The sequence below is a fragment of the Periplaneta americana genome, chromosome 2, assembly GCF_040183065.1.
Source record: "Periplaneta americana isolate PAMFEO1 chromosome 2, P.americana_PAMFEO1_priV1, whole genome shotgun sequence".
In the NCBI taxonomy this organism is placed as follows: domain Eukaryota; kingdom Metazoa; phylum Arthropoda; class Insecta; order Blattodea; family Blattidae; genus Periplaneta; species Periplaneta americana.
In genome coordinates, this window is record NC_091118.1 from 171526819 (window position 1) to 171554707 (window position 27889).

Below are 27889 nucleotides of genomic sequence, written 5' to 3' on the forward strand. Positions count from 1 at the left end.
TACTGTAAAGATTGGAGGCATTGAAGCCAAAAATCAAATCGAAGGGAAGTCATACAATATCTGCTCCAAGATAATGAATGTTTGACCTTACACGGCTAACAAAACAAGTCAGTATATTCAATATATTGATTTTTAGTTCTTGGACCTTGGCCGTACAGTTCTGACATAACGTCAATTTATTTTCACCTTTTTAGTCCAACAAAACAAGAATTAGGAACAGAGAAGTTTCATTCACAAGAGACCATTGATCCAAGACTGGTTGTTGGCAACAAAGCGGAAAGTTTCTTCCACGATAGAATTCAGAAGCTCATTAGGTGGTAGACGGTAGAGTAACTGCATAGAAGTAAAGGAGATTATCTACGAGAGTGACCTACATTTCAATTCCATAATAGTATAGGCCTACTACGAAACTGGTTTATAATGTTGCATTTGATCAATTTTAGGAATGCAATAAATTGTATAACGTCATAAATGTTTTTCATACGCTCTTTTTTGCATGACAGTATTTTATTAAAGAAATAACTTAGCAAATTTTTAATTATGAGTAATTTGATTTATACGATTTGGTAGATCAAAGTCTGTGAATGCTACCATGACTCAATTTTGAATTGATTTATACCTAAATAGGCCACGTTCTTTCATCAGCATAGACTATCGGTGTTGTTATTTTTCAATAAATTTATTTCTTAGCAAAGTTAGAGGACTTTCAAATATTTCTTGACTTTTGAATGAACTCCATTCCTTTATGAACAAACCTTTATTACTTTTCTATAAACTTACTTCTTAACAAAGATGACTGAAATATATCGTGAATCTAGAATAAATTCCGTTATTTCATAAACTAACCTATATTATTTCTCTATAAAGTTATTAGCAAGCAGAGTTGGAAATGTCTCAAATGTTTCTTGGCTTTCGAATATACTCCATTCGTTTATGAAAAAGACCTATATTATTTTCCAAACTTATAACTTAACAAAGTTGGAAGTCTTATAAATGTTTCCTGACTTTTGATTAAACTCTCTTCTTTTATGAACAGAACTGTATTAATATTTTTCTACAAACTTAATTCTTAGCAAAGTTGAATGATCCTCAAATGCTTCTTGAATTTAAAATAACCCTATTATTTTTAATACAACTATATTATTATTTTATATAAACATATTTCTTAGCAAAGTCAAAGTATTTTCACGTGTTTCTTAATTTAGATAAACCCCATTCTTTCATGAAAAAACTGTTATTTTTATATAAACATATTCCTTAGCAAAGTTAGAGGACTTTCAAGTGTCCATTGACTTCTGAATAAACTCCATTTTTTGTGAACAAATCTGTATCGTTCAAATCCTGGTTCAGGTTTTTCCTTCAGGCCATTCAGAGGAAATTTTGTGTAACTTTCGGTGCTGCACCCTGGACTCATTTTGCTGGCAGTTATCACCTCCATTTCACTAAGAAGCTTGATACCTATCATACTTGATAAAGCGTCGTAAAACAAACCAATTAATACTGTATCATTGTTTTTATGTAAACGTATTCTTTAAAAACGTCGGAGGACTTTCAATTGTTTCTTGATTTTTTAATAAACCTTTCTTTTATGAACAAGCCTGTATTATTATTTCTCAATAAATTTATTTCTTAGCAAAGTTAGATGACTTTTGAATATTTCGTGGTCGTTGAATAAGTCCCGTTTATTTATGAACAAAACTGTATTATTATTTTCCTATAAAGTTATTTGTATGCATAGTTAGACTACTTTAAAAATGTTCCCTATCTTTCAAATAAACCCCATTATTTTATAAAAAAAAAAACTGTATTACATTTCTATAAACTTATTTATTAGCAAAATTTGATGACCCTCAAGTGTTTCTTAACTTTACAATAAAGCTTATTTTTTTATTAAAAAAAGTGTAGCCTATTATTATTTTTCTATACACATACTTCTTAACAAAGACGACTTTCGAATCTTTCGTCAGTTTTAAGTCACCTTATATATATATATATATATAATTTGAACTGGTAATGGAAATTACGGGAAAACAGCTGAACGTATTTTAATGAATAACCCGTCATTTTGAAGCTTGGCATCCCAGGATTTTCAGAAAAATTGTAACTTTCAGTGAAGCGTTAATTTTCCTACGTAATTTTCCTATTTTCCAAAATCCATCTTTCATCAGTTTTGAGAACTAATTGCATTTCAGTAAAAAACAACACACACCACTACAATAAACAATAGGCTATTACACGAAGGTCATGACCTGCAGAATTGCTGACATATTTAGAGGTCAAATTCAATTGGTTATTAAAAACTTCAAGATTTTCTAAAAATAATTTACAGGTCTGATTCTGCGGTGTGCAATTCTGAGTACAGCTGTGTATTGGATATTAAAATCTACAAAACTTGAGGTGGTTTGATGACATTATTACCATTAGAAAAGATATATTATTATAGTTAATGCCATGATGTGACTATTTTTCATTAATTATACATATTAATGCTATATTGATTATATGAAAGTGAAACGTTTTTAGGTTATGTAGGTAGATGTAGAGAATATCTTAAATTAGATCTTCATTTCTATAATTTACTGAGTGATGGATATATATAAGTGGGGTTAGGTCTTTTTGATATGCTTAATGGCGGTGTGGTGTAGATATTTACATGCGTCATTCTCTTCAGTATTGGCTCGAGAGAGCGCAAAAATTACAGTTCCTAAGTAAAGAACAAAAGGTATTACTTACTGATAAAATAAGAAGCCTACGAAATTATGTAGTCTCCCTATTATTTCAGGATAAAATGATTTTACCCTCTACATGCCGCAGCTATACCAAGATGCTATGTCTATTGTTCGAAAGCATAGCAAACCTGACATTTTTTAACTTTCACCTACAATCCAAAATGACCTCAAATAGCTATTGCTTTACTCCCATATGAAAAACCCACTGATCGTCCTGACATTGTTACTTGCGTTTTCGAGTTGAAACTCAAAAACTGAAGGTGGATAGGTTCAAGAAAAAGTATTTGGCATAAAAAAACCCATTCAGAGGGAGTATGTTTCATTACTACGGCCCGGGCCAGGTCAATGGCATTTAAGTGTGCTTAAATGCGACAGGCTCATGTCAGTAGATTTACTGGCATGTAAAAGAAGTCCTGCGGGACAAAATTCCGGCACATCCGGCGACGCTGATATAACCTCTGCAGTTGCGAGCGTCGTTAAATAAAGCATAACATTTAACAATTTCATTACTACGGAAGCAAATAACTTTCAAAATGTCTGGTATTCTACGTTGAAAATAAATCTGAAAAAAATTGAACTTCTAACGAACTTAGTTTGCAGCATTTGCTGCACAAGCCACTAGTTTATTATATAATCCTGAAACTTTGAGATAAACATTCGAATGGAACAGGTCTAATCTATCTAAATGATGATTATTATGATGATGATGATGTCGATGGTGATATCAATAAGGAGTATGATGATGCTGTTGATTATGATGACGATAACGATGTCGATGACGATGATATTAATGATTAGAATAATATCGATATCAATAATAATGACCAAGATGAGAATGAAATGCAAACATGTAACTTATCTCGGGCTATATTTTGTCCCTTTTCGTAAATAACAAAATGGCTCAATTATAAACCAATGATTAAAAAGTATTTGGTATAATAAAACGATGTTTTTCAGTGTCACGTCCCTGTCTATTGCACATTGTGGACGCACGCTGTAATGAGCGTTATCCCCTCTGCGTAGAAATGTCACGTAAATCGCCAGCTCTCGCAGTTCTACAGATTCTGTTGTGCTCTGTGCTGAATACGGAATAAGTTTATTTCCAATCTCGCGAGCGTCTCCGCGCTCCAGACGTGAAAATTGAATTCGGTTATCATATCGATAATGTTCTTATTCCTTTGACAGGAGCCTGGAGTCGAGTCTGTACAACAAGGCCAACGAACTCCAGGAGGACATCAGCATGAAGAGGTTCGATCTTCGGGTGGCGCAGATCCATCTGGCAGCAGTCAAGTCTCAGGTCAGTGCAATGCTTGTCGAGATCATCATGTGCTGCATCATAGTGTCATTTAGTTAGCCGATGAAGCCTTCGGTCACTATTTCCGTGAGGAACGATGAATCTCTAATCCTTATTTTCAGCGTCTGAAATTAACGATTTTGCCGTTTTCACCTATACTAACAAAGTAATGTTATTTTGCATCGAAATATGAAACTTCTGTTAGTTGTGTAAAGAAATATGGATTTAACATTTTCTGAAGGAATTATGAAAATCGGATGAAATGTATAACTTTTATTGACTTTTCATGATATAGACTACATTCTTTTTTAAAAGTTAAATAGGGTAACGATAATCTAAGCTCGGAAGCAAGGAATACGTCTAAATATATGTCGATTTTCACCTTTTTTTAGTATTGTTGCAGTTGTTATTTGTAAGATTAATGGCCGGTTTCTCCAAGTATTGTTCGAACATTTAACGAATGTTTAATTCTAAACAGTTTGTTAAATATAGGTTTTTCATGTCTTCAACACTAGTTTGGCTTAACAGATTGTTAAGTGTTTGTTAACTTTAAATGTAGGATTTTAGGCAGTTAACTTATTTGACAGATAGTTAAATATGGCAGATGACATCACAGCTGTTCAAACAGAAGTTGTGAAAATAAAATGTTATATCTCTCTTTAAGGAATGTTTCGTGAATGACTGATAACATAACATTTAAAAGACACTTTGAAAGCTAATATAGGGGAGGTAATCTTCAAAAGTGAACTGATTATCATATCGGCTGCTTATTTTGATACTGAGCTATTGTATATTGAATATTTATAAAATGTGGGGTCTGAACGTGGCAAGGTAACTAGGAATGATGATTTATATGCTATGCATGATAATCAATTGGTAACAATATAGATTTTCAAAACAAGTAGGCCTCAAAATGTTACAAGAAATTTAAACCAGACTTGGATATCCTACAAACAGAAATATACCACTTATTCCAATTCAGCATCTACTATTTACTGTTGATTCTTTTCAACTGACTATAGCCAACGTCAATAGTTTTAAAATACACAGTGAGTATTATATTAAAAAGATTTCAGCAGAAATTGCTTCTTTGAGAAGTCATATGTTAGCTTTAGTACTATAACCTTACTTTGTAATCATATTACTATTCAAAAATAGTCACCTACAACTTTCATTTGTCTTCTTCTATGGATCATGGCCTAATGTACCAGGTTATGATTTTATACATGTTTCATGACTTACTCTACAATACAGAATTTAAAGAATAATATCACCCAATAACAAATTGTCATTACCAACTGCAACTGAATAATTAAAATAGTGTTAACGACAGTTATATATTTAAATGTGTGTATTATAGGGCTTATATACGAATGCCGTAAATATTTCGTACCAGATATTTCTTAAAGGAGAATTGGGGTTTCACGACTTTCTATTCTTCCCACATCCTTCTTCATTTTCTGCTCGTCCTTTTTCTTCCTTCACCTATTTTCACTCTTTCAGACTTTCCTCCCTCCTACCCCACTTCAAATTTCTTCTCCTCTCTTTCTACACTCTTTGTTTATTTTTTTGTTTCATTCATTTTCTCCTCAATTGTAAACTGTTCCTCTTCCTCTTACTCACGTCTGTTTTCCATCTCTTCTTCTCCTTCTCCAACGTTTTCTTCTTCTCCTTACCTCTTTCGTCTTTCTTCTTTCGCTTTTCTGATTTTCGCTATCTTCCTTTATTTTCCTCATTCCTCTCTCCCACATTATCCACGTCTCTTTATTTTATCAATTTCCCCATTTCTTCCTCTTTGCTCATTTTCCGTTTTCCCAAAATTTACTCTTCATAATGGCATAACATAATACTATAATCATCGCGTTTATGACTTTTATCATAATATTTAGTACAATTTACGGCGGTTTTATACCATTATAATATTATCACACAGTTCACATGATTTTAATAATTTCGCATATTAACTGTCAATACATAGCAGGGGGAAAGGAACTAGTCACCCTACCCCATTATCTCCTGGCTTGGTTGTCTCATGAGTGGTGCCTTAGTGGTGTCACTTATGAGGTTCAACCCTGTCTTCGGACAGTTAACTAATAGTACATTATGCAACAAGCCTATAATGGTAGTAATTGAGATGCGAGTATGTTTGTTTATGAAACGAGCGCAAGCGAGTTTCATAATTTTCATATGAACGTCTTAATTACCATTATAGGCAAGTTTCATACTACTTTTTATGCTCGACCATATTTCTAACTTGAAATTATTCATAAGTATTCATGTTATGGTTATCTAAGTGAAGAGCGGAACTGACCTTCTAAATTTTGAGATGTGCGCAGACGCGAAAGTATTGATTTTTTCCGAGGAACGAATGTCATTGACCTTGATATAATCTAGAGAATAATATGGACATTAATATTGATATAACCTGGAAATTGATTTAGAATTGAAAAACGAGATGACAAATTGAATTTATTTGAATATTACAATTAACGCTAATTATTATAGTAACAGAACATAACCTTCTGCGACAGTATTGGATTTCCAGCCTCCGTGATGTTTCGCTAATTGTCTTTTCATTGCATATCCGAGAATAATCGATACTTGCGGTTTTATAATGGTACAATGGTGATTTCTCATTGGCTGAACAACTGAACTAAAATGAATAGGTGTACTTTAAAGAGGTGCATTAAAGGGCTACTACCAGGTGTATAATTAAGCTTACTACATTTCGGGCATGGTCGAGCATAAACAAACATAGCATGTCGTGCTTGATATGTGCACATCGTTCGAAAACATAACATATGTTGGAAATTTCAGTCTTTTCAAGTACACCTTCTGCCGCCAGGTGCATGTGCAGGCACGTAAGAGCTCTCAAAATTGCGAAAGAATATCTGCGGAGTCAGGGATTTACTGCGACCTGAGCGTCTCTGACTCTAATTTTCATGAAAGGGTGAGCGTGAAATCCGCAGTATTTCTCAGCTATTGATTGATGTACTCTTGGCTAGTATTAATGCATAACCCAGCGACAGACGCCCAGCAATCTGCCAGCGGCACCAAGATCTGAACAGGCGGAGATGCCGCTGATGCAAATTACATGTTCTGATATATTGCGATACAAAAATGTAAAACAACATGGGATTATACAATGATGAATTTTTCGTTGACAATGAGGCTGCCCTATCCAAAGTGAAGCTGTTGTTATTGATCATATGTTACTCCTCTTCTTTCTCCTCCTCGCTTAAGGGGAGGCAGAGGTGAATATTTCAAAATCCACAAAATTTATCCGATTTGTTTCAAATTGATCATGGATACTAAGTATGTTATTAAGTAATGGACATACCAAGTTTCAACTTTCTAAGTACAATAGTTCTGTAAATATTAATAATTTTATAAAACTTTATATCGTTTGATATAAAATGCTCCATGCACCATATTGTAAGAAATTTTCAATATTTCTTTTTATTTATATGTTCAGAGAAGGTATATAAATAATGATGAGATTAGTTTATTATGGGAATAATAGCTATAGTAATACAGTTATCTTGGTTTTAATTTCATACTTTTAAGGGCGCAAAACCAAAAACTAACATCGTAATATGAAAATAAAGATAATAAAAATGAAAAAAAAAAAAACAAATTTTCATTTTTTCTTCAGTTTTGTTCGAAAATTTCACCTCTGCCCCCCCTTAAATGTTTGGGTAGAAGTCATGTTTCGATTTGTGGGCTCTCGCCATATTTTTCGAAGACTTCTATTCAGTCTATATTAATATCTATTAGCTTGGTTCACAACTACAGTCATTACGAAGTAATTAAGATGTTTGTATGTATAAAATAAATATTGTTTATTATTTTATAACGATTCATTTTTAATAAGCAACTCGTTTATAGGGACTTTGAACAAAAGCAGTTTACGGACCAAGAACCGCAATATTAAGAAAGCAGAGTGGATTGTGAGTTAGACCAAACATTTCTTTAATAAATAATAGCAAGCCAAATTGTGTACCTTACTGTAATCCAGACATTAAATTCAGACTGTAACTCCATACATATTTAGTTTCAAACATGTATTACATACAGTACAATGAAGCAAGTGCTGACCGTCTTTTGCCTGTTAATTGATCGTTAATGACTAGGGGACGAAGTCTGGGCACCAAAACATTGCTTAGAGGCGGCTACTGGTGTAAGGAACTCTGGCTGACGTTAGCTGTTTATTTTACTGATATATCTTCATGTTCGTATGCAAAATGAAAGCCGTCGCGTCTATTCATTCGGAGTTTAAGAATGTGGGTTTTGTATTGTTTACTGCATTTTGATAGGTTGTTTCGACATAACATGCCTATGTTCTTCTTAAGGGTATATGTAAGTGAGCGACCACAAATATTATCAGAAAATGTAGACTCTAAATTTCTAAAATTTTATGAGAAAACGAACTCACATTTGGACAAAAATTACACGGTACCACATCAAGACTTATTAGAACTTAAATACGTGATAAAAGTATAAAAAAAGGTTACTAATAATATTTTTCAAACCAGTTTTTATCAAAGTATGAAAGAAACAAAAAAATTCTGCAGTTACATCATTTGGCAACCATAAAATTGTTATGGTCCTGTGATATCTTTAATATTTTTCCTGCATGTAATAAACACTTATTTCTGAAAAGTAGACTAGTCTACTCTCAGACATGTAGAGCTGTTTATTTTAATATAATTAATTTTTCATTTGTCCTATACAAAATTTATTGAAATTTACATAATGTTTTGTGACCTAATTTTTTATTTTCAAAGAACTTGTAGTCTACCTTTTGCATAAATGCATGTTAAATCATATACAAAATTCCAGAATTCTATCTCTAATGGTTGTGGAGTTATGAAATAATATGTGTGAAAATTTTCAAAATTTGGAAAATTTAATTTAAAGTAAAAAGTGAATTCTAAAAAATATTATTAGTAACCTTTTTCATACTTTTATCAGATATTTAAGTTCTAATAAGTCTTGTTGTGGTATCTTGTAATTTTTGTCCAATAGTGAGTTAATTTGCTTATAAAATTTTATAAATTTAGAGCCCACATTTTCTGATAATATTTGTGGTCGTTCACGTACATATATCCTTAAGGAGTTCAGTTATGATCTAGTGAAGATACTGTGAAGGTGTTTTAAATTGCCGCCAATAAAATCTGCAACTTTGCCTGTGATTGTAACAGAGTTCGGAGATGACTATTTTTCAGTCAAGAATCATGGTGTAAAATATGTAAGTTAGGCATAAAATTTAAAAAGCACCATGATTTACAAAAAACATTGCGACTCTTAAAAGGCATCTGAAATTAGTGATTTCATTTCGGATCAGTCCACTTTTTATTACGACTTGTATCTGATGGCTGATATGTGCGAATATTCCGTTCCATAAACTTTATGTCACATTTTAAACATTTCATTGAAAAGTACATGTCTAGAAAATTGCCGATTTCCACAACCATACATACACAATACTTATCTCGTGTTATGAAATAATTTTAAATTCTGTATGATCATTTATTGGTAACAATAAAAGGGTTAAACTAAAACTGAAGTGTCCTTGAAAAAAATCATGTATATTTGAAACTCTGTGAAGTGCAATACGAACTAGCACAAGATTAGAATAAATAAAAACCATTTCAAATTCGTACCAATAACTTTATTTTTTTTCTGGCAATTGAAACTGGTATTGGATCTTTAAAAATTTAAGAATGTACATAGTTGTGCATTACAACACAATTATTTTATTTATCTATTTATTTATTTATTTATTTATTTATTTATTTATTTATTTATTTATTTATTTATTTATTTATTTATTTAACCTGGTAGAGATAAGGCCATCAGGCCTTCTCTTCCCTCTACCTGGGGATTACAACTACAATGTTAAGAATACAATTACAATTATAATTACAATTAATATTTAATTTACAAATACAATAAAAATCAAAGTACTAAAAGATTAACTGATTAATAAAAGCTAGACAGTTTATTGTAAAAGTTAAGAAGAGAGAAGCATTTCTTTTATTGATTAAGTAAAAATTAAACCTACTCTACTCAGTAAGAGAATACTTAATAAGCCTGCTTTTGAACGCTACTAAATTCCGACAGTCTCTGATGTCTGATGTCTAGTGACACTTAAGACCCATTCACAATGAAAATTAAACATAACCGTAACGTAAACACAGAAATTTGCGGCCAGGCTACCAAATGGGATCATTCCAATGATTCACATAAACACTGACGTTAACATTACAGTAAGACGTTAACATGGAAATTTGCAAACTCCAATCTTTTATGCTTTTGCTTACGTGATTTGCAAACAGAACACAATCGTGGAGCGCTGAGAGAGAGAGAGAGAGAGAGAGAGAGAGAGAGAGAGAGAGAAAGAGAGAGAGAGAGAAATAACTCATCCTGCCTTAATTAAGGATGACCACGAGGATCCGGAAATTAATGGCAAATAAATATAATTAATTAAATATGTATATTGTTATAAAAATAAAATGTAATAATTAAGCACCATTGATTATATCAATTATAAAATAAAATCTTAGTAGATGACTATAAAATTATACTTATAAATAAAAGATTTTATTTAAAATTAGCATGTACTTAATTAAGGCCTTCTGAGTGGTATACATGAAATTGTATACGACGTTGTTATGTTTCCATGGTTACCAAGTTTGTTTGCTGTTATGGTTATGTTCCCATCGTGAATGATGGTATGACTTCTTGATTTTACCGTAACGTTCACATTCTTAAGTTAACGCTTACGTTATATTTAATTTTCATTGTGAATGAGCCTTTAAAGTACAAAGCCACCGGCGTGGCTCAGCGCTTGCCTACCGGTCTGAAGTTGCACTCGGGCGCGGGTTCGATTCCCGCTTGGGCTGATTACCTGGTTGGGTTTTTTCCTAGGTTTTCCCCAACCGTAAGGTGAATGTCAGGTAATCTATGGCGAATCCTCCGTCTCATCTCGCCAAATACCATCTCGCTATCACCAATCTCATCGACGCTAAATAACCTCGTAGTTGATACAGAGTCGTTAAATAACCAACTAAAAAAATCCACATTCATTTCTATTTAAAATGTATCACTATTTTCTACAAAGAAGGAAATAAAATAAATCGCTTTCGTACATGTGTCTTATACCTTATTTATTTTAATTACCTGATTATGCCGAGAAAAGTTTTGATTCAAGCATAGCAATCCTCTATGCAAGTCCCTGTACCACCCTGAGTTGATGTAAACAACACGACTTTTATAATACGCGACGTAGTTCAATTCATAATTTCGGTGTCTCAAGTTCCATCCCTATTTATGACATTTTAAAATTATTCTTTGAATTTTTGTGAAGTAGGCTATAGTAATATACGTTACAAGAGCGGTATGTTGAAGTTTTCATGTTCGAGGAAAAGTTTGAAAAAGCGAAACGTAATTGAGCTTTTTTAATTTCCGAGAATTGAAAGAAAACATACCGCTCGTGTATCGTACATTATTTTGTGCGAAGATCGTTTATTACATACCTGAAAGAGGAATTTATAATTAGTTGCAATGAAATCTCCATCTTGGTTTCTGTTCAATGACGGCAAATTTGCAAAACAAAAATATCTATCTTCAACATTGTTGCTTTAAAATGTTTTCTGTGTTTACTATACTCCAGCAGGCCGTGATATACGTCTGTCTTTTTTTTCCCCCAGTCTATGATGAGTCTGGAATCTTGTTGATTTTCTCACGGCTTCCTTAATGTTACTTGCATCACGAATGCAGTAACTTTAGTGAAGTTGTAGAGTTTACTTAATTTTTGCAAATATTTAAAACCAATAATTAACAGTGCAATTTAGGTGAAATTGCAGTGGTAAGTTTCCAATTTATAATTATTACTATATTGAACGTCTCTAAAAATATGTTAAAAGCCTAAAGCAGTAAAAATCAATATGTCACTTAAGCGGTAAGAAGAGGAAAATTGTTATGCGTCTTAGGTTGGGAATACTGAATGTGGAATCTTAGACTTTCCGCGGATTGATTTTGTGCGGAAACCAAGCAAATACGCACGATCTCGCACAAATTAATATTGCGGAGTTGTATTATGTTGATTTTGTTGTTGTTTTTGTAATAGTGTATTTCCAGTTTCTGCCAATGAATCTGCTTCTTCCTATGAGTCAACGGTATGCTGGTATTCATTTCTTCCGTCTGTAATGTATCTAAAGTGTCATATGGTCCGTGATTTGCCAGACCGATCTGGTTAAAAAAAATTCGTCCGTAAATGGACTCTGCGGTTCACAAGAAAAGTTTAATAGAAGATTATATTGAAAAACGCAAGCAGAAGGAGAGCGACCCTACTTCAATTTAAATTTCACTTAAATAACGTTTGCAGCAGTAGCACCAAGTCCTGCAGTACGGAAATGAGTGTGTCTGGTTTATTTAAAGAGAAATCTCTTGGACGTCGATCAGTCCTCATTCAGAGAGCTCAACGACTGGAACTTAATTTCACGCCCTCTCTTCCACGAGATACAGTATCTGTTATCTGTATAAAATCCTTTTATACACACTTCATCCTTCGTACTGCTATCCTGCTTTAGGAGCGTACCTTACTCTGTATCGTTGACGACTTGAGCCAGTAGCAACATCCTAATCAACTTGAAATGACATATGTTCCAGTTCAAAACGATTTTAAGTATATTTGGTCTTCTTCCTGCTGTAACAGATAATTTTCTTACATTCTGGTCCTAAAATACGGTGATAAGGCTTTTTAAAAAAGATCATCAGCTTCTTGTCTATGCGGATGACGTGAATATGTTAGGAGAAAATTCACAAACGATTAGAGAAAACACAGGAATTTTACTTGAAGGAAGTAAAGCGATAGGTTTGAAAGTAAATCCCGAAAATACAAAGTAAATGAATATGTCTCGGGACCAGAATATTGTACGAAATGGAAACATAAAAATTGGAAATTTATCCTTCGAAGAGGTGGAAAAATTGAAATATCTTGGAGTAACAGTAACAAATATAAATGATACTCCGGAGGAAATTAAACGCAGAATAAATATGGGAAATGCCTGTTATTATTCGGATGAGAAACTTTTGTCATCTAGTCTGCTGTCAAAAAATCAGAAAGTTAGTATTTAAAAACAGTGATAATACCGGTTGTTCTGTATGGTTGTGAAACTTGGACTCTCACTTTGAGAGAGGAACAGAGGTTAAGGGTGTTTGAGAATAAGGTGCTTAGGAAAATATTTGGAGCTAAGAGGGATGAAGTTGCAGGAGAATGGAGAAAATTACACAACACAGAACTGCACGCATTGTATTCTTCACCTGACATAATTAGGAACCGGAACATTAAATTCAGATGTTTGAGATGTGAAGGGCATGGAGCACTTATGAGCGAATCCAGAAATGCATATAGAGTGTTAGTTGGGAGACCGGAGGGAAAAATACCTTTGGGGAGGCCGAGACGTAGATGGGAGAATGATATTAAAAAGGATTTGAGGGAGGTGGGATATGATGATAGAGAGTGGATTAATCTTCCACAGGATAGGGACCGGTGGCGGGCTTATGTTAGGGCGGCAATGAACCTGCGGGTTCCTTAAAAGCCAATTGTAAGTAAGTATTATAACAAGTTGGGAACGTGCGAGTTGAAGTGCATGAATAAATACGTCAAAGTCTTTAGTGTCAACTCATTTTCTACCAACGTTTTACTTTTGTTTCTAAAAAAATTCTGCATTTAGGATATCAAGCACAGATTTACAAGGGTATACAAGTGACATTTCCTTGTACGACTTGAGAGTCATTAATGTGTTAATAAAATTTATAGATTCATCCCTGTTATCAGTTACTAGAGATGGAAAACAGTTTTCACAAATAATATATGACCTATTTTATTTTGAACAAAACTGATCCCAACAAATAGTAAAGAGCTTGTTGTTCACTCAAGTCAGTATTTCTATTTTCAGTTAAATTACAATTTATCTTAATATCTCCATGAAGCAGCAGAATCAATCTAACATTTTTTCTGACCTTTGAGAGCAGTTAACTGCACAACAACACAGCATTCTTCAAGATAACAAATAGAAATCTGTGTTCATATGCAAGTCTTGCGTTGTACTGAATCTCCTCTGGAGTAAATATGGCCGCCGCGTCGTCATTTGTCAGATCAAAAGAATGCGGTACTCTCCAATATACACTGACCCTGAACATGTCAGGTAAATCGTGCCACCGATGGTAAGTTCTGCAAACAAAAGTAGACAGTAGATGTTGATCGCGGTTATGCCTAACCCACTCATATGCCACATTTATGCTTGTTTACATTGTTAAAGGTGTGGAATGTTTGTGTATATAATATATGTATGCCTATGTGCTTTTAATACAAGTTCAAGGGAATAAACGGGGAGAGGACGGTATTTTTTGGCGAAAAAGGAATAAATTTAAAAAATCCTTTAAAATACTCTGTGATATGTGTGGAATGCATTGCATAACATTTTGTGGGTATTTATGCTCCTATCGGATGTTGAGACGTCATTTTTAAACTTCCTGAGAATATGGTATTTTTTGGTGAAAAATTAGTAAATGTTAAAAAAAAATCTTTGAAATACACTACGATATGTGTGGAATGCACTTAATAATATTTTGTAGGTATTTATACCCTCATAGTATGTTGAGACGCCATTTTTAAACTTCATGCGCTATGATTTTTTTTGTTTCCGGTAACTTCATTTAGTTGCTACATTGCCAGACAAAAATGGATCTAATTTCTGAACTATTAAAGATACATGCATGAAATTTATAACACACATTTTCTAGACTATTAGGAAACTTTTCTTTGTAACATAATTTTGTTAATTGACTTCATTTTAAAAGTATATCTGTCTGTTTGCAAAAAAGGAAATCAAAAAAGTGTTATTAAAGTTTGATTGTTTATTTTACAAATTTTCCAAATTCTGTTACAGACAGTTTGTAGAGCATACTTTTGCAACTACATTTCAGAAAACCATTTGAATCTATCTTTAAAAATGGCTTAGATATATCGGTTTTGGTAAAATCCTGCATTGGGTACATTTTTTTTTTCAAATCTGCCCCTCCCCCAATTTTTTCTTTTTCAAAATATTTATATTTGGTTGAGTTACTAGAACCATGAGCTCTCTGCATACAAAAATTAATATTTTACACCAACTAGGAAAAAAGTTCCGGTTTTAAAAAATACAGTCTCCTCTCCTTAATACACGTTCAAGGGAATGAACTGCAAAGAAAAATATCATTGCTAAGAAGATAACGGACAAGACTTCTTCCAAACGCATAAAACGTATAATAAGAAATCATGTGCCATATATTATGACTTGAATTTTTATTTTAAGTCTTGAAGTTTTTATAGCAAAATGATGGCAGCTCTCCATCATGCGATGACGTTCTGTGGCAAGGAGAGCTATCTCTTGTCGTTTCTTATATACGTGCGCTATTTATCTTACGAAAGCAACATATATAAACACGTAACACTTTTATTATACTTTGCATCTTTAGTTGAAGTAAGTTTGAGCAGCGAGAAATATTGAAGGAAGTATGATGTCCCTTCTTTCTCTTTCTATCTTGACAGTTTATTTAGAACTCCCATTCTGGTGTCAAGACATTCCAAGGCAATTTTTCACGAGTTCAGTTTCTGTTTAAGATAAAGAAAAACTCCTGATAAAGAGTCGTCGTTTTTATAAGTGGGGACGAAAATGTATTTAAAACTCTCACGACAGAAGAAATAAAGAGAAGCAGTTTGACTGCCCTTCAAAATTCCTCCTTTATAGCTCCCCAAGAGAAAAGCTTTTTACTTCTATTTTAGCAACAAAACAACTACCGCAGATATAAATATTGTTTGTATGACACAGTTCCAGCGGCTTTGAGGCCATATATTTCTACAGAACGAGATAGATGGCGGCGAGTGGGGAGAAACGCGCTGTATGGAGAAAAGTATTCTTTCGTGTTTATATTTTCTGAATATATCGTGTAGGCTACATTGTTCTTTCTCTCCCACTGTTTCCTTTACACTTATTTCTTTCAAATTATTTCTTTATTTGTCTAATGGCTAGTACATAATATTTAAAATCATTTTCAAATTAAAAACTGGAATACCGTATTAATATAGACAAAATATCCAACAATATTTCATGCGGCTCTTCTTTACATCTGCATTTATTTCATAGTAAACATTATTCAGGCCACAGGCCTAGTAGAAGGGTTATGAGTTGGACTTGTGTCTCGAATGTGCGCTGGGACATAGGCTCGAATTCCGCCTGTCTGATTACTTAGTTGGATTTTCCTAATTGCAAGGCGAATGTCAGGCAGTACCATGAAGAATTCTCAGCTCCACCGAGAAAAACATTATTCCGTTGTTACCAATTCCACCAATGATAGAAATCCTCGCAGTTGATAAAACGTCGTTAAATATACAAAAAGTCTTCAAATAGACGTTCATCCGTGAGTGTGAGGCAGAGCGTTGCGGCTGGAAGCACGCTGTTTGCCGGCAGAGTCGGATATTCATAGCCTCTTGAGTCAGGCGCATAGATTGCTCATGCAAATTACAATAACTACCCACTCTGTCATAGAAGATGTTGGAAGTGATGTCCTTGTGCCGCCACAGATCTTCTAATTTAATTCTAATTTATTCACAATTTGCATTTGAAATTATACATATGAATTGATACCCGAAATGAGCATATGCTCGTGCTCGGGTAAAGTCCAGTAGTCTACATAAATTTTACAGAGATGAAAAATAATGTTGATGATAGAAATAATAGTAATAATAATAATAATAATAATAATAATAATAATAATAATAATAGAATATAGAATAACCGTGACGGAAATGATACAAAGATAGTAATACAAATTAATTCATTAATAATAACAATAATAATAATAATAGTAATAAAACAAAAATATTTACAATAATAAAATAAATACTAAGACGGATAAAATAAAATATAAAACCACTTAGCGAGAGTTAACACAACTTAAATAAGTATATAATAGCCAAGAAAAAATGATGAACACGAAAATCAACAGTAAAGTTCGTTGTATCGCAGACGACAGCAACCGCCGTGTTGACATTTTGTTATGCATTATTGGTAGTAGGGGAGCCGAAAATCTACGTAACTGCCGTTCTCTTCGAATCTTCTCATACAATCATGGGAAGTTAATGCTGAAAAACAAAATTTCTACGAGTCAAACTGTTCATTATTACCAGGATAAATACAAATAATACTGAAATATATTAATCGAGTTTCAGTTATAGATCTCCCATTTTGTGCAAGAGGTATCATATAAAAATATTTTATGAATGGCGGGGAAAATATAAATTTCAAGAATTCTCTAGTGACAGAGATAGTGACAAGTACAATCAAGTGTATCTGTGGCGGTGGCAAGAAATCATTTATTGGAGATATACACTGTTATAATTAAGAAAATGATATATTTATATTTATTACAATGTTTTATCTTATAGGCTGCATGCATCAGATAAATACAATAAATATTAGTAGGTAACTATAATGCTAGTAACACTTAAAATACAATAAAATTGATCAAATATCATACAAACATTTTCACTTCATTTTTAAACTTAAGGATGTGTAAATTGCTTATGTCTGGATTATTTTTCAATACTGAAGAGATCAAGATCTGTCACACCTCTTAAGAGAACTTGCATTAACACACATTAGTTCTTCTGAAATTGCTGCAATTTCCCTTCTTATATTTTCTTTCAATATAGAATTTTCACGTCAAAATAAATGCTCTTAGGCCTATAATGAATTAGAGATATGTTCAGATATGTGTGTGAATAACTTCATTCAGTATATAAGATTAGTATAAAACGTGAAAGGTAAAGTCAAACCCATGACACGGCAAATCGGTCCAGAGGGTAGCGAGATGTTGAGGCTATCACTTTTACAGACAGTCGGCATTAATAGCAGTAGGGATCTCAGTCCTACGTGCTCCCCGCCTTTATTCCCAAATAAATATATTTTTATTTATTTACTTTTGTTTATTGACCGCCTTTTACCCCCGCGAAAGACCCGGTACTCAATTTTATAGGAGGCAGAGTGTGCTGTACAACAGCCAGAGGGCAATGACAGTTCAGCACAAAGCATAATTACAGTAAGATAAAATCACAATAAAAGTGCATAAAATAATTCTTACACATAAAGACAATAATTAATTAACGACAATAATGACATTGAATGGACGGAATAAAATGGACGATTAAAATACATAAAATAATGACAATTAAAAGTAAATGTAGTTGAAAATGAAAGGATGGAATCATATAAATGAATAAACTACAAAATGATATAACAGATAACAAGAATAAATTTATAATACATATTTGAACAAAAGACATAAATTAAACTGATATAAAACTCCAAAAGTATATACTACACATTAAATGGATCCAAGTTAGATCCAGGCAAATTAGCATATTTTATATATCTGCAGACCGGAGAGAGAGAGATTTAGAATTTCTATTGTGAAACATTTTATGATATCTTAAACCCTTAGCAGGAATACGAAGACTGATATTGCTTAGGAAAGATTCACAATCAATATCACCCTTAAGGACTTAACAAAAATATAAATAATAAAGAGATAGTAATACATAATAAATTTACATGCATAAATTACAACAAAGTAACATCTGAAAATTAATAATTACTCATAACAAATTGCATACACATATATTATATTCTTAAATTTCAAGCTGTTGAACGTAAATAGATAAGTGAGGGTATTTGTTTATTAATTTTTTTTAATTCTAGAGCCGATATTAATACTATGATTGAAAGCGGTGCTAAACATTTGAGTTCAAACAAACGTATTGTATCCATGCCTTTGGTCTAGCAGATAAACTACAGCAATTAAAATATTTGCATTTAACCTCAAATTTATAATCATCAGAATTAGGTAAAAATCTATAATAATAATAATAATAATAATGTTTATTGCCAGAAAAATACAAACAAAGAAATTGTAAATTAACGAAATTCTAGCACTTCCCTGAAAGATATTGTTATCGTGCTCAGGGGAAGATTCGGTACATAATAAATTTACTTGCATAAATTACAACAAAGTAACATCTGAAAATTAATAATTACTCATAACAAATTGCATACACATATATTATATTCTTAAATTTGAAACTGTTGAAGGTAAATAGATGAGTGAGGATATTTATTTATTAATTTTTTTCAATTCTAGAGCCGATATTAATACTATGATTGAAAGCAGTGCTAAACATTTGAGTTCAAACAAACGTATTGTATCCATGCCTTTGGTTTTGTGTTCGTGAGTATATAACTAGAAATATGTGTGATTTTTATGTATAACATTTAATAATGCATTGATATAAATTTGATGTATATTCAAGACTTTAAATTCTAAGAAAAGTTTTTCGGTAGAATAATGAATAGGTTTTTTTAAGACATATTTTAATTATTTTTCTCTGTATTCGGTTGAGAAGCTTTTATCATCCAATCTTCTGTCAAAAAATCTGAAAGTCAGAATTTATAAAACAGTTATATTACCGGTTGTTCTTTATGGTTGTGAAACTTGGACTCTCACTTTGAGAGAGGAACACAGGTTAAGGGTCTTTGAGAATAAGGTGCTTACGAAAATGTTTGGGACTAAGAGGGATGAAGTTACAGAAGAATGGAGAAAGTTACATAACACAGAACTGCACGCATTGTATTCTTCACCTGACATAATTAGGAACATTAAATCCAGACGTTTGAGATGGGCAGGGCATGTAGCACGTATGGGCGAATCCAGAAATGCATATAGAGTGTTAGTTGGTAGACCGGAGGGAAAAAGACCTTTAGGGAGGCCGAGACGTAGATGGGAGGATAATATTAAAATGGATTTGTGGGAGGTGGGATATGATGATAGAGAATGGATTAATCTTGCTCAGGATAGGGACCAATGGCGGGCTTATGTGAGGGCGACAATGAACCTTCGGGTTCCTTAAAAGCCAGTAAGTAAGTAAGTAATAAATATAGTTGATTAAGGTTATTTTTATAAATACTACCCCATCCTAATATTTCATATTGGGATATAGATTGAAATAGGTAATAATAATAATAATAATAATAATAATAATAATAATAAGTTAGTGTAACAATAATAATGAGTAAGCGTAGTATAATAAATATTATAGCTTAAAACGGAAGATCATAATTTTATCCTGTGGATTTCCAATGCAAAAAGTGACGAAATGGCGAAAATGATATTTTGTGATGTATTATGTATCCTAATAATGTTTTTATTTTGGCATAAGATAACATGCATACTTACATTAATTTTATATGTAACACATTGTTATTAAATATGGAATTATGATTTTATGCAATCGTTGAAACTTTAGATTCTCGCTCTGAAAAACTACAAAAAATATAGCATCACATTTTGACTTGGAGCTACAGAATTAGACCTAGGGCTTTAAATTCTCCTGCACCCATTGCATTTTTTTTTCCAAGGATCAAAGTTTGTTGTATGTTGCCCGCTTTTCTTACTCGTTATGTAAAGACACTCCTTCAAATGAGGAAATGTAGCAGCTACTCTATTTCTATTCCTAGAGTACGTGTCAGGAACGTAGAAATAACGCGAAAATATCTTTTCGTCTAATTTCAACTGCCATCATACCGATCCAGTAATACACTAATATTGTTACATTGTGTGCTTATGAAGAGCAAAGAACTTCGTCTACAAAGAGAAATTCTTAACATCAAATAAAATATAAAGCAGGTTTTTCTAATTAATACTATCATTTCCAATGGAACAGTGTATATTTTATATATGTATTTAATTTGGTGATTTCAGGTTCTTTTTACTAAGAGAATAAATTTTTGTCAATGAATTTATAAACCAACATCAAATTATATTATGTTAATTGTTAGAGCCTTTCACCACAATAATGAGTAGCATCATCTGTTCTTCAAATATTACTTGTAATATCACCCTAAACAAAGATTAAATGAAATATGAATATGAAATATGAAAAACCTGAAATCCCATAAGGGCAACGGATTGCTACAGTAGTGTAGGGTGAGCTGAAGGCCAGTCAAAGACAGCTTACACTATACACCTACAAACTAAACACGAAATACTATACAGACTAAACACAAAAATTGTACAAACTAAATACAGAAAAAACTATACAAACTGAACACATAAACACACAAAAACTATACAAACTGAACACACAATAGTAATATACGTTACAAGAGCGGTATGTTGACGTTTTCATGTTCGAGGGAAAGATTGAAAAAGCGAAACGTAGGTGAGCTTTTTTAATTTCCGAGAACATGAAAACAAACATACCGCTCGTGTATCGTACATTATTTTGTGCGAAGATCGTTTATTACATATCTGAAAGACGAATTTCTAATTAGTTGCAATGAAATCTCCATGTTGGTTTCTGTTTAATGACGGCAACTTCGGAAAACCAAAATATCTTTCTTCAACATTGTTGCTATAAAATGTTTTCTGTGTTTACTATACTCCAACAGGCCGTGATATAGTCTGTCTTTTTTTCCCTCAGTCTATAAATGCGAACTTAAAACAAACGGTAAGGTTATGTAATGATTTATTTTTCATTTTAATATTTTAACAATATTATTTATATAACATATTGCAGTTATAACATCGGCATCTGGAATCTTGTTGTTTTTTTCACGGCTTCCTTAATGTTACTTGTATCAGGAATGCAATAAGTTTTGTGGAGCAGTAGACTTTACTTAATTTTTGCAAATATTTAAAAAAACAATAATTAACATTGAAATTTAGATGAAATTGCAGTGGTAAGTTTCCAATTTATAATTATTACTATGTTAAACGTCTCTAAAAATAATATGTTAAAAGCCTAAAGCAGTAAAATGAATGTCGCGCTTAAGCGGTAAGAAGAGGGAAATTGTTATGTGTGTTACGTTGGGAATAATGAATGTGGTATTTCACACTTACCGCGTATTGGTTCTGTGCGGAAAACAAGCAAATACGCACGATCTCGCACAAAAAATTATACAAACTGAACATATAGACTATACAGTCTTAACACACACACGCACACACACACACACACACACACACACAAACTACCCAAACTAAACACACAAACACACAAAATCTATACAAACTGAACACACAAATTATACAGTCTAAACACGCAAACAAACTATCCAAACTAAACACACAAAAAACTAAACGAACTAAACACAAATTGTGCCAACTAAATACACAAATTATCCAAACTAAACACACAAACAAACTATAAAAACACACAACTATCCAAACTAAAACACAAAAACTACTTTCTAAATTTAAAATATTTTAGAATCCATTTTGAATCTTGCGTACACTGCTTTTAACACTTGAATATAAGTAATTGATTAACTAGCGGACTTACTCGTGTTAATTATGTAAGTCTGTGTGGCTTACAGCTGTTTCGGTACTTCATCACACCATCCTCAGAGCCTCCTAGATCTCGGTGTCATCTCGAACTTCTCTGCCTGTTATGTGGGTGCGTTTGATTGTTGAAAGATGTTGAAAAGTGGAGTCAAATAGTGTGTGTGTACTGAAATTGATCTGTGTGTTGAGAATTTGATCGAGGTGTGTTTTAGTGTGTTTGTATATTTCGTATTGTTCTAGTGGTTGAGTTTTTGGTTCTTAGGTTGTATGTGTAGGATTTCTATGTCTGCATTTATGTTATTGTATGTATGGTTAGCATTGGTTATGTGATCGGCGTATGTAGATAGTTGCGACAAGTTTTACATTGGACAGACGGGCAGATCATTCCAAACACGCTACAAAGAACACATTAAAGCAATAACCGGAGACACAATACATCTACATACGCCGATCACATAACCAATGCTAACCATACATACAATAACATAAATGCGGACATGGAAATCCTACACATACAACCCAAAAACCAAAAACTCAACACACTAGAACAATACGAAATATACAAACACACTAAAACACACCCCAATCAAATTCTCAACACACATATCAATAAATTTCAGTACACATACACTATTTGACTCCACTTTTCAACACTTTTCAACAATCAAACGCACCCACACAACAGGGAGAGAAGTTCGAGATGATGCCGAGACCTAGTAGGCTCTGAGGATGGTGTGATGAAGCACCGAAACAGCTGTAAGACGCACAGACTTACATAATTAACACGAGTAAGTCCGCTAGTTAATCAATTACTTATATTTTAGAATATGATGTATAATATTAGCAAATGTATTTTTTACCTTTTATTTCTGTCGAAAATATTAATGTTTTTATTGAATACACTGGCTTCTGTCTGATTGTCAATTTATATTAAATGTGCTTTTTTCTCTCTTTTTCTCTTTCTTATTTTGTTCTGTATACGAGTACAGTAGTGGCTACAAACATTTTTGTTTTATAAATTTAATTTGTACTCGCTAGCTAGCTAGTTGACTAAATAAATAAATAAGTAAGTAAGTAAATGAATAAATAAATAAATAAATAAATAAATAAATGGATAAAATAAATGAATATAATTAAACAAATTATACCAACCAAATACATAAATTATACTAACTAAACACGGAAACGAACTATGCAAAGTAACACACACAAAAAGTACTATATAAACAATACAGAGATAAATAGATTTTACTAAATAACATTCATTGCGGTCAGTTACAGTATTTGTAGGAAGAGATAATTTTCAGCTTGAAGTGTCTTACAGAAGCACAGATAATGAAGTTGCAACCCTTCTGGAAAATAATCCGTGTACACAGTGGCTTGAAATTGCAGCTGCTTTCCATCAGCAGATGGAGGTGAATTCTCGTGCCTGCACAAACTTTGATAACTCGATTTATGCGACAGTGTCACACGGAGCTGGAGGCTCTCGGATATAAAACAGTACATTATTCAAGAGACAGTCCTTTATAATGTATTCATAAGATGAACTTGGACTCTTTGTATTTTCCGAAAGAGTTGATAAAAGTCAGTCACTTCACGAGAAGGCTGATACAATTTTCTTCAATACCGGTATCAAAGAGACACAGGAGTTAACTTAACAGAATTAGGTTTTTGGGTATTCCATCGTGTCCTGGAACTTGCATTTCCAACGCTTCGGAAGTACTTACAGGTTCCACCGTCAGGGCAGCACCCGAAAACAGTCACCGCGAACGCCTAAAAATTCATATAAGGGTTAACATAGTTTGACTTACGCATTATGTCATTCGTGATTCTTCTAACAAGCCTAGACATGTTGAAAAAGGCGTAAATATGTCTTTACTTTGCATTTGATTTTATATAGAATAAATATTTTCCACCAATTTTGGACTTGTGTGGAAAATAATGTATATTGAACAAATGCAAAACTTAGGTGAAAAATATTACTTTGAACATTTTGAATATGTTCAAAACTGAAACCAGCTAACCCGAAGTCTAGTATAAATCGTAGCATACTAGATTAGGCCTACATAAAGTCTGGGAATTAGGAGCATTTCATCGACAACGAGATTTTATAAATTGCTAAAATTGCCGCTGGTTCGTTTATATACAATTATGCACGGTGATTCAAAAGATAAGGTCAAACTGTGAGGAGATGATTCAGAGCGAAATTTAGAGCGCTTACTTCTTTATACAGTTACCTTTTTGTACTCTTACCTCTTTGTACTGTTACTTCTTTGTACTCTTACCTCTTTGTAAGCTTATCTATATGTGCGCTTACCTCTTTATAGCCTACAGTTACTTCTTTCTACGCTTATTATCTGTGCGCTTACCTCTTTATAGAGTTACATCTTTGTACGCTTACCTATTTGTACGCTTATCTATATGTGCGCAGGCCTCTTTATACAGTTACCTTTTTTGTACACTTACCTCTTTGTATGCTTATTTATATGTGCGCTTACCTCTTTATACAGTTACATCTTTGTACGCTTACCTCTTTGTACGCTTATCTATAAGTTGCTCTTACCTCTTTATAGCCTACAGTTACTTCTTTCTACGCTTATTATCTGTGCGCTTACCTCTTTATAGAGTTACATCTTTGTACGCTTACTTCTTTGTACGCTTATCTATATGTGCGCTTGCCTCTTTATACCGTTACCTTTTTGTGCACTTACCTCTTTGTATACTTATTTATATGTGCGCTTACCTCTTTATATAGTTACATCTTTGTACGCTTACCTCTTTGTACGCTTACCTATATGTGCGCTTACCTCTTTATAGCCTACAGTTACTTCTTTGTACGCTTATTATCTGTGCGCTTACCTCTTTATAGAGTTACATCTTTGTACGCTTACTTCTTTGTACGCTTATCTATATGTGCTCTTACCTCTTTATAGCCTACAGTTACGTCTTTGTACGCTTATCTATCTGTGCGCTTCCCTCTTTATACAGTTACCTCTTTGTACGCTTATCTTTCTGTGTGCTTATATTTTTATACCGTTACTTCTTTGCACGTTTATCTCTTTCTAAGCTTACATCTCTATATGCTTAACCTCATGCGCTTGCCTCTTTGTAAGCTAAACTCTTCGCACGCTTACCTTTTCGTATGCTTACCTTTTCTGTTTGATTACGTCCTTGCACGCTTAGCTCTTTCTACACTTATATACTTACCTAGTTTTGTGCTTATCTCTTTGTATGCTTCTCTCTTTCTATGCTTACCTCTTTGTAGGTTTACGTTCTCCTTCGATTACATCTTTGTATGCTTACCTCCTTCTATGCTTACCTCTTTGTAGGTTCACGGTCTACTACGATTAGGCCTATATCTTTGTATGCTTACCTCTTTCTATGCTTGCTTTTTTACATGCTTACCTCTTTGTGTACTTACTTCGTTGTGTGCTTGCCTCTTTGTGTGCCTACGTATTTATGTGCTTACCTCTTTGTATGCTTATGTACTTGTGTGCTCACCTCTTTGTATTCTTACCTCTTACTATACTGATTCCTTACTATGCATACTTTCATGTATGCTGACCTTCTTGTATGCTTATCTTTGTACGCTTACCTCTTTGTTCTCTTTTCTTTTTGTATTTAACTTCGTATTCTTACCTCTTCGTATGCTTCCCTCTTCGTATGCTTAGTCTTAGTACGCTTAGCTCTATGAACGCTTACCTCTTTGTACTCTTAGCTCTATGTACGCTTAGGTCTTTGTACGCTTACCTCATTGCACGCTTACCTCTTTGTACTCTTAGCTCTATGTACGCTTAGGTCTTTGTACGCTTACCTCATTGTACGCTTACCTCTTTGTACTCTTAGCTCTGTGTACGCTTAGGTCTTTGTACGCTTACCTCATTGCACGCTTACCTCTTTGTACTCTTAGCTCTATGTACGCTTAGGTCTTTGTACGCTTACCTCATTGCACGCTTACCTCTTTGTACTCTTAGCTCTATGCACGCTTAGGTCTTTGTACGCTTACCTCATTGTACGCTTACCTCTTTGTACTCTTAGCTCTATGTACGCTTAGGTCTTTGTACGCTTACCTCATTCATTGCACGCTTACCTCTTTGTACTCTTAGCTCTATGTACGCTTAGCTCTATGAACGCTTACCTCATTGCACGCTTACCTCTTTGTACTCTTAGCTCTATGTACGCTTAGGTCGTTGAACGCTTACCTCATTGTACGCTTACCTCTTTGTATTCTTAGCTCTATGTACGCTTAGCTCTATGAACGCTTACCTCATTGTACGCTTACCTCTTTGTACTCTTAGCTCTATGTACGCTTAGCTCTATGAACGCTTACCTCATTGTACGCTTACCTCTTTGTACTCTTAGCTCTATGTACGCTTAGGTCTTTGTACGCTTACCTCATTGCACGCTTACCTCATTGTACGCTTACCTCTTTGTACTCTTAGCTCTATGTACGCTTAGGTCTTTGTACGCTTACCTCATTGTACGCTTACCTCTTTGTACTCTTAGCTCTATGTACGCTTAGCTCTATGAACGCTTACCTCATTGTGATCTTACCTCTTTGTACTCTTAGCTCTATGTACGCTTAGCTCTATGAACGCTTACCTCATTGTAATCTTACCTCTTTGTACTCTTAGCTCTATGTACGCTTAGCTCTATGAACGCTTACCTCATTGTAATCTTACCTCTTTGTACTCTTAGCTCTATGTACGCTTAGCTCTATGAACGCTTACCTCATTGTAATCTTACCTCTTTGTACTCTTAGCTCTATGTACGCTTAGCTCTATGAACGCTTACCTCATTGCAATCTTACCTCTCTGTACTCTTAGCTCTATGTACGCTTAGGTCTTTGTACGCTTATCTTCTGTATGTGTTTCGGATGTTTCTTAGTGATATCTTCTCTTTGAATTCTCCTTTGTGTCTTTTGTTGTTTACATGCATGTTTCACTTCATCCTTTCATTTTATCCTTTGTATTTTTTATTTTTTTTATATCGCTGTGTTACAATTTTAATTAATCTAACTTATCTCCGTATATGTTTTCTTCTACCTACTAGCATTTCTACTCACGTATCTTGACGATCTTTCTTGCCATATATTTTTAACAGCCTGCCAGTAGGATATGTCGTATCTTTCCACTTTTTGTTTCCATAGTTCTACATACACTTCAACTTTTCTTTTTGCTTTTATATTCTCTATAATTAATTTTAACCCAGCAGGTACCCGGGAAACCTCATGATATTCAATCAGCGGGTCGTAGTATCTCCTCGAAAGTAACAACAAAAGTCGCATTGATACGGCATAAACACAAGTGCACTTGGCATGATTCGAACTCTTGATACACTCCATGTCGTGTCGGACTACACACTAGTTCCCAGTTACATAATGGCGCGTGCATTATTTCCACAGAGATGTTTGAAT

General features: G+C 33.4%; 1 protein-coding gene across 1 annotated transcript in view; it reads left to right on the plus strand.

Annotated features, from left to right (window-relative positions):
- LOC138695208 (uncharacterized) overlaps positions 1-27889 on the plus strand; it is a 666755-nt gene that overhangs the window by 264804 nt on the left and 374062 nt on the right. The window contains exon 8 of the mRNA XM_069819668.1: positions 3915-4026. Within this exon, the coding sequence (XP_069675769.1) occupies positions 3915-4026 (112 nt within the window). The remainder of the gene's footprint in view (positions 1-3914; positions 4027-27889) is intronic.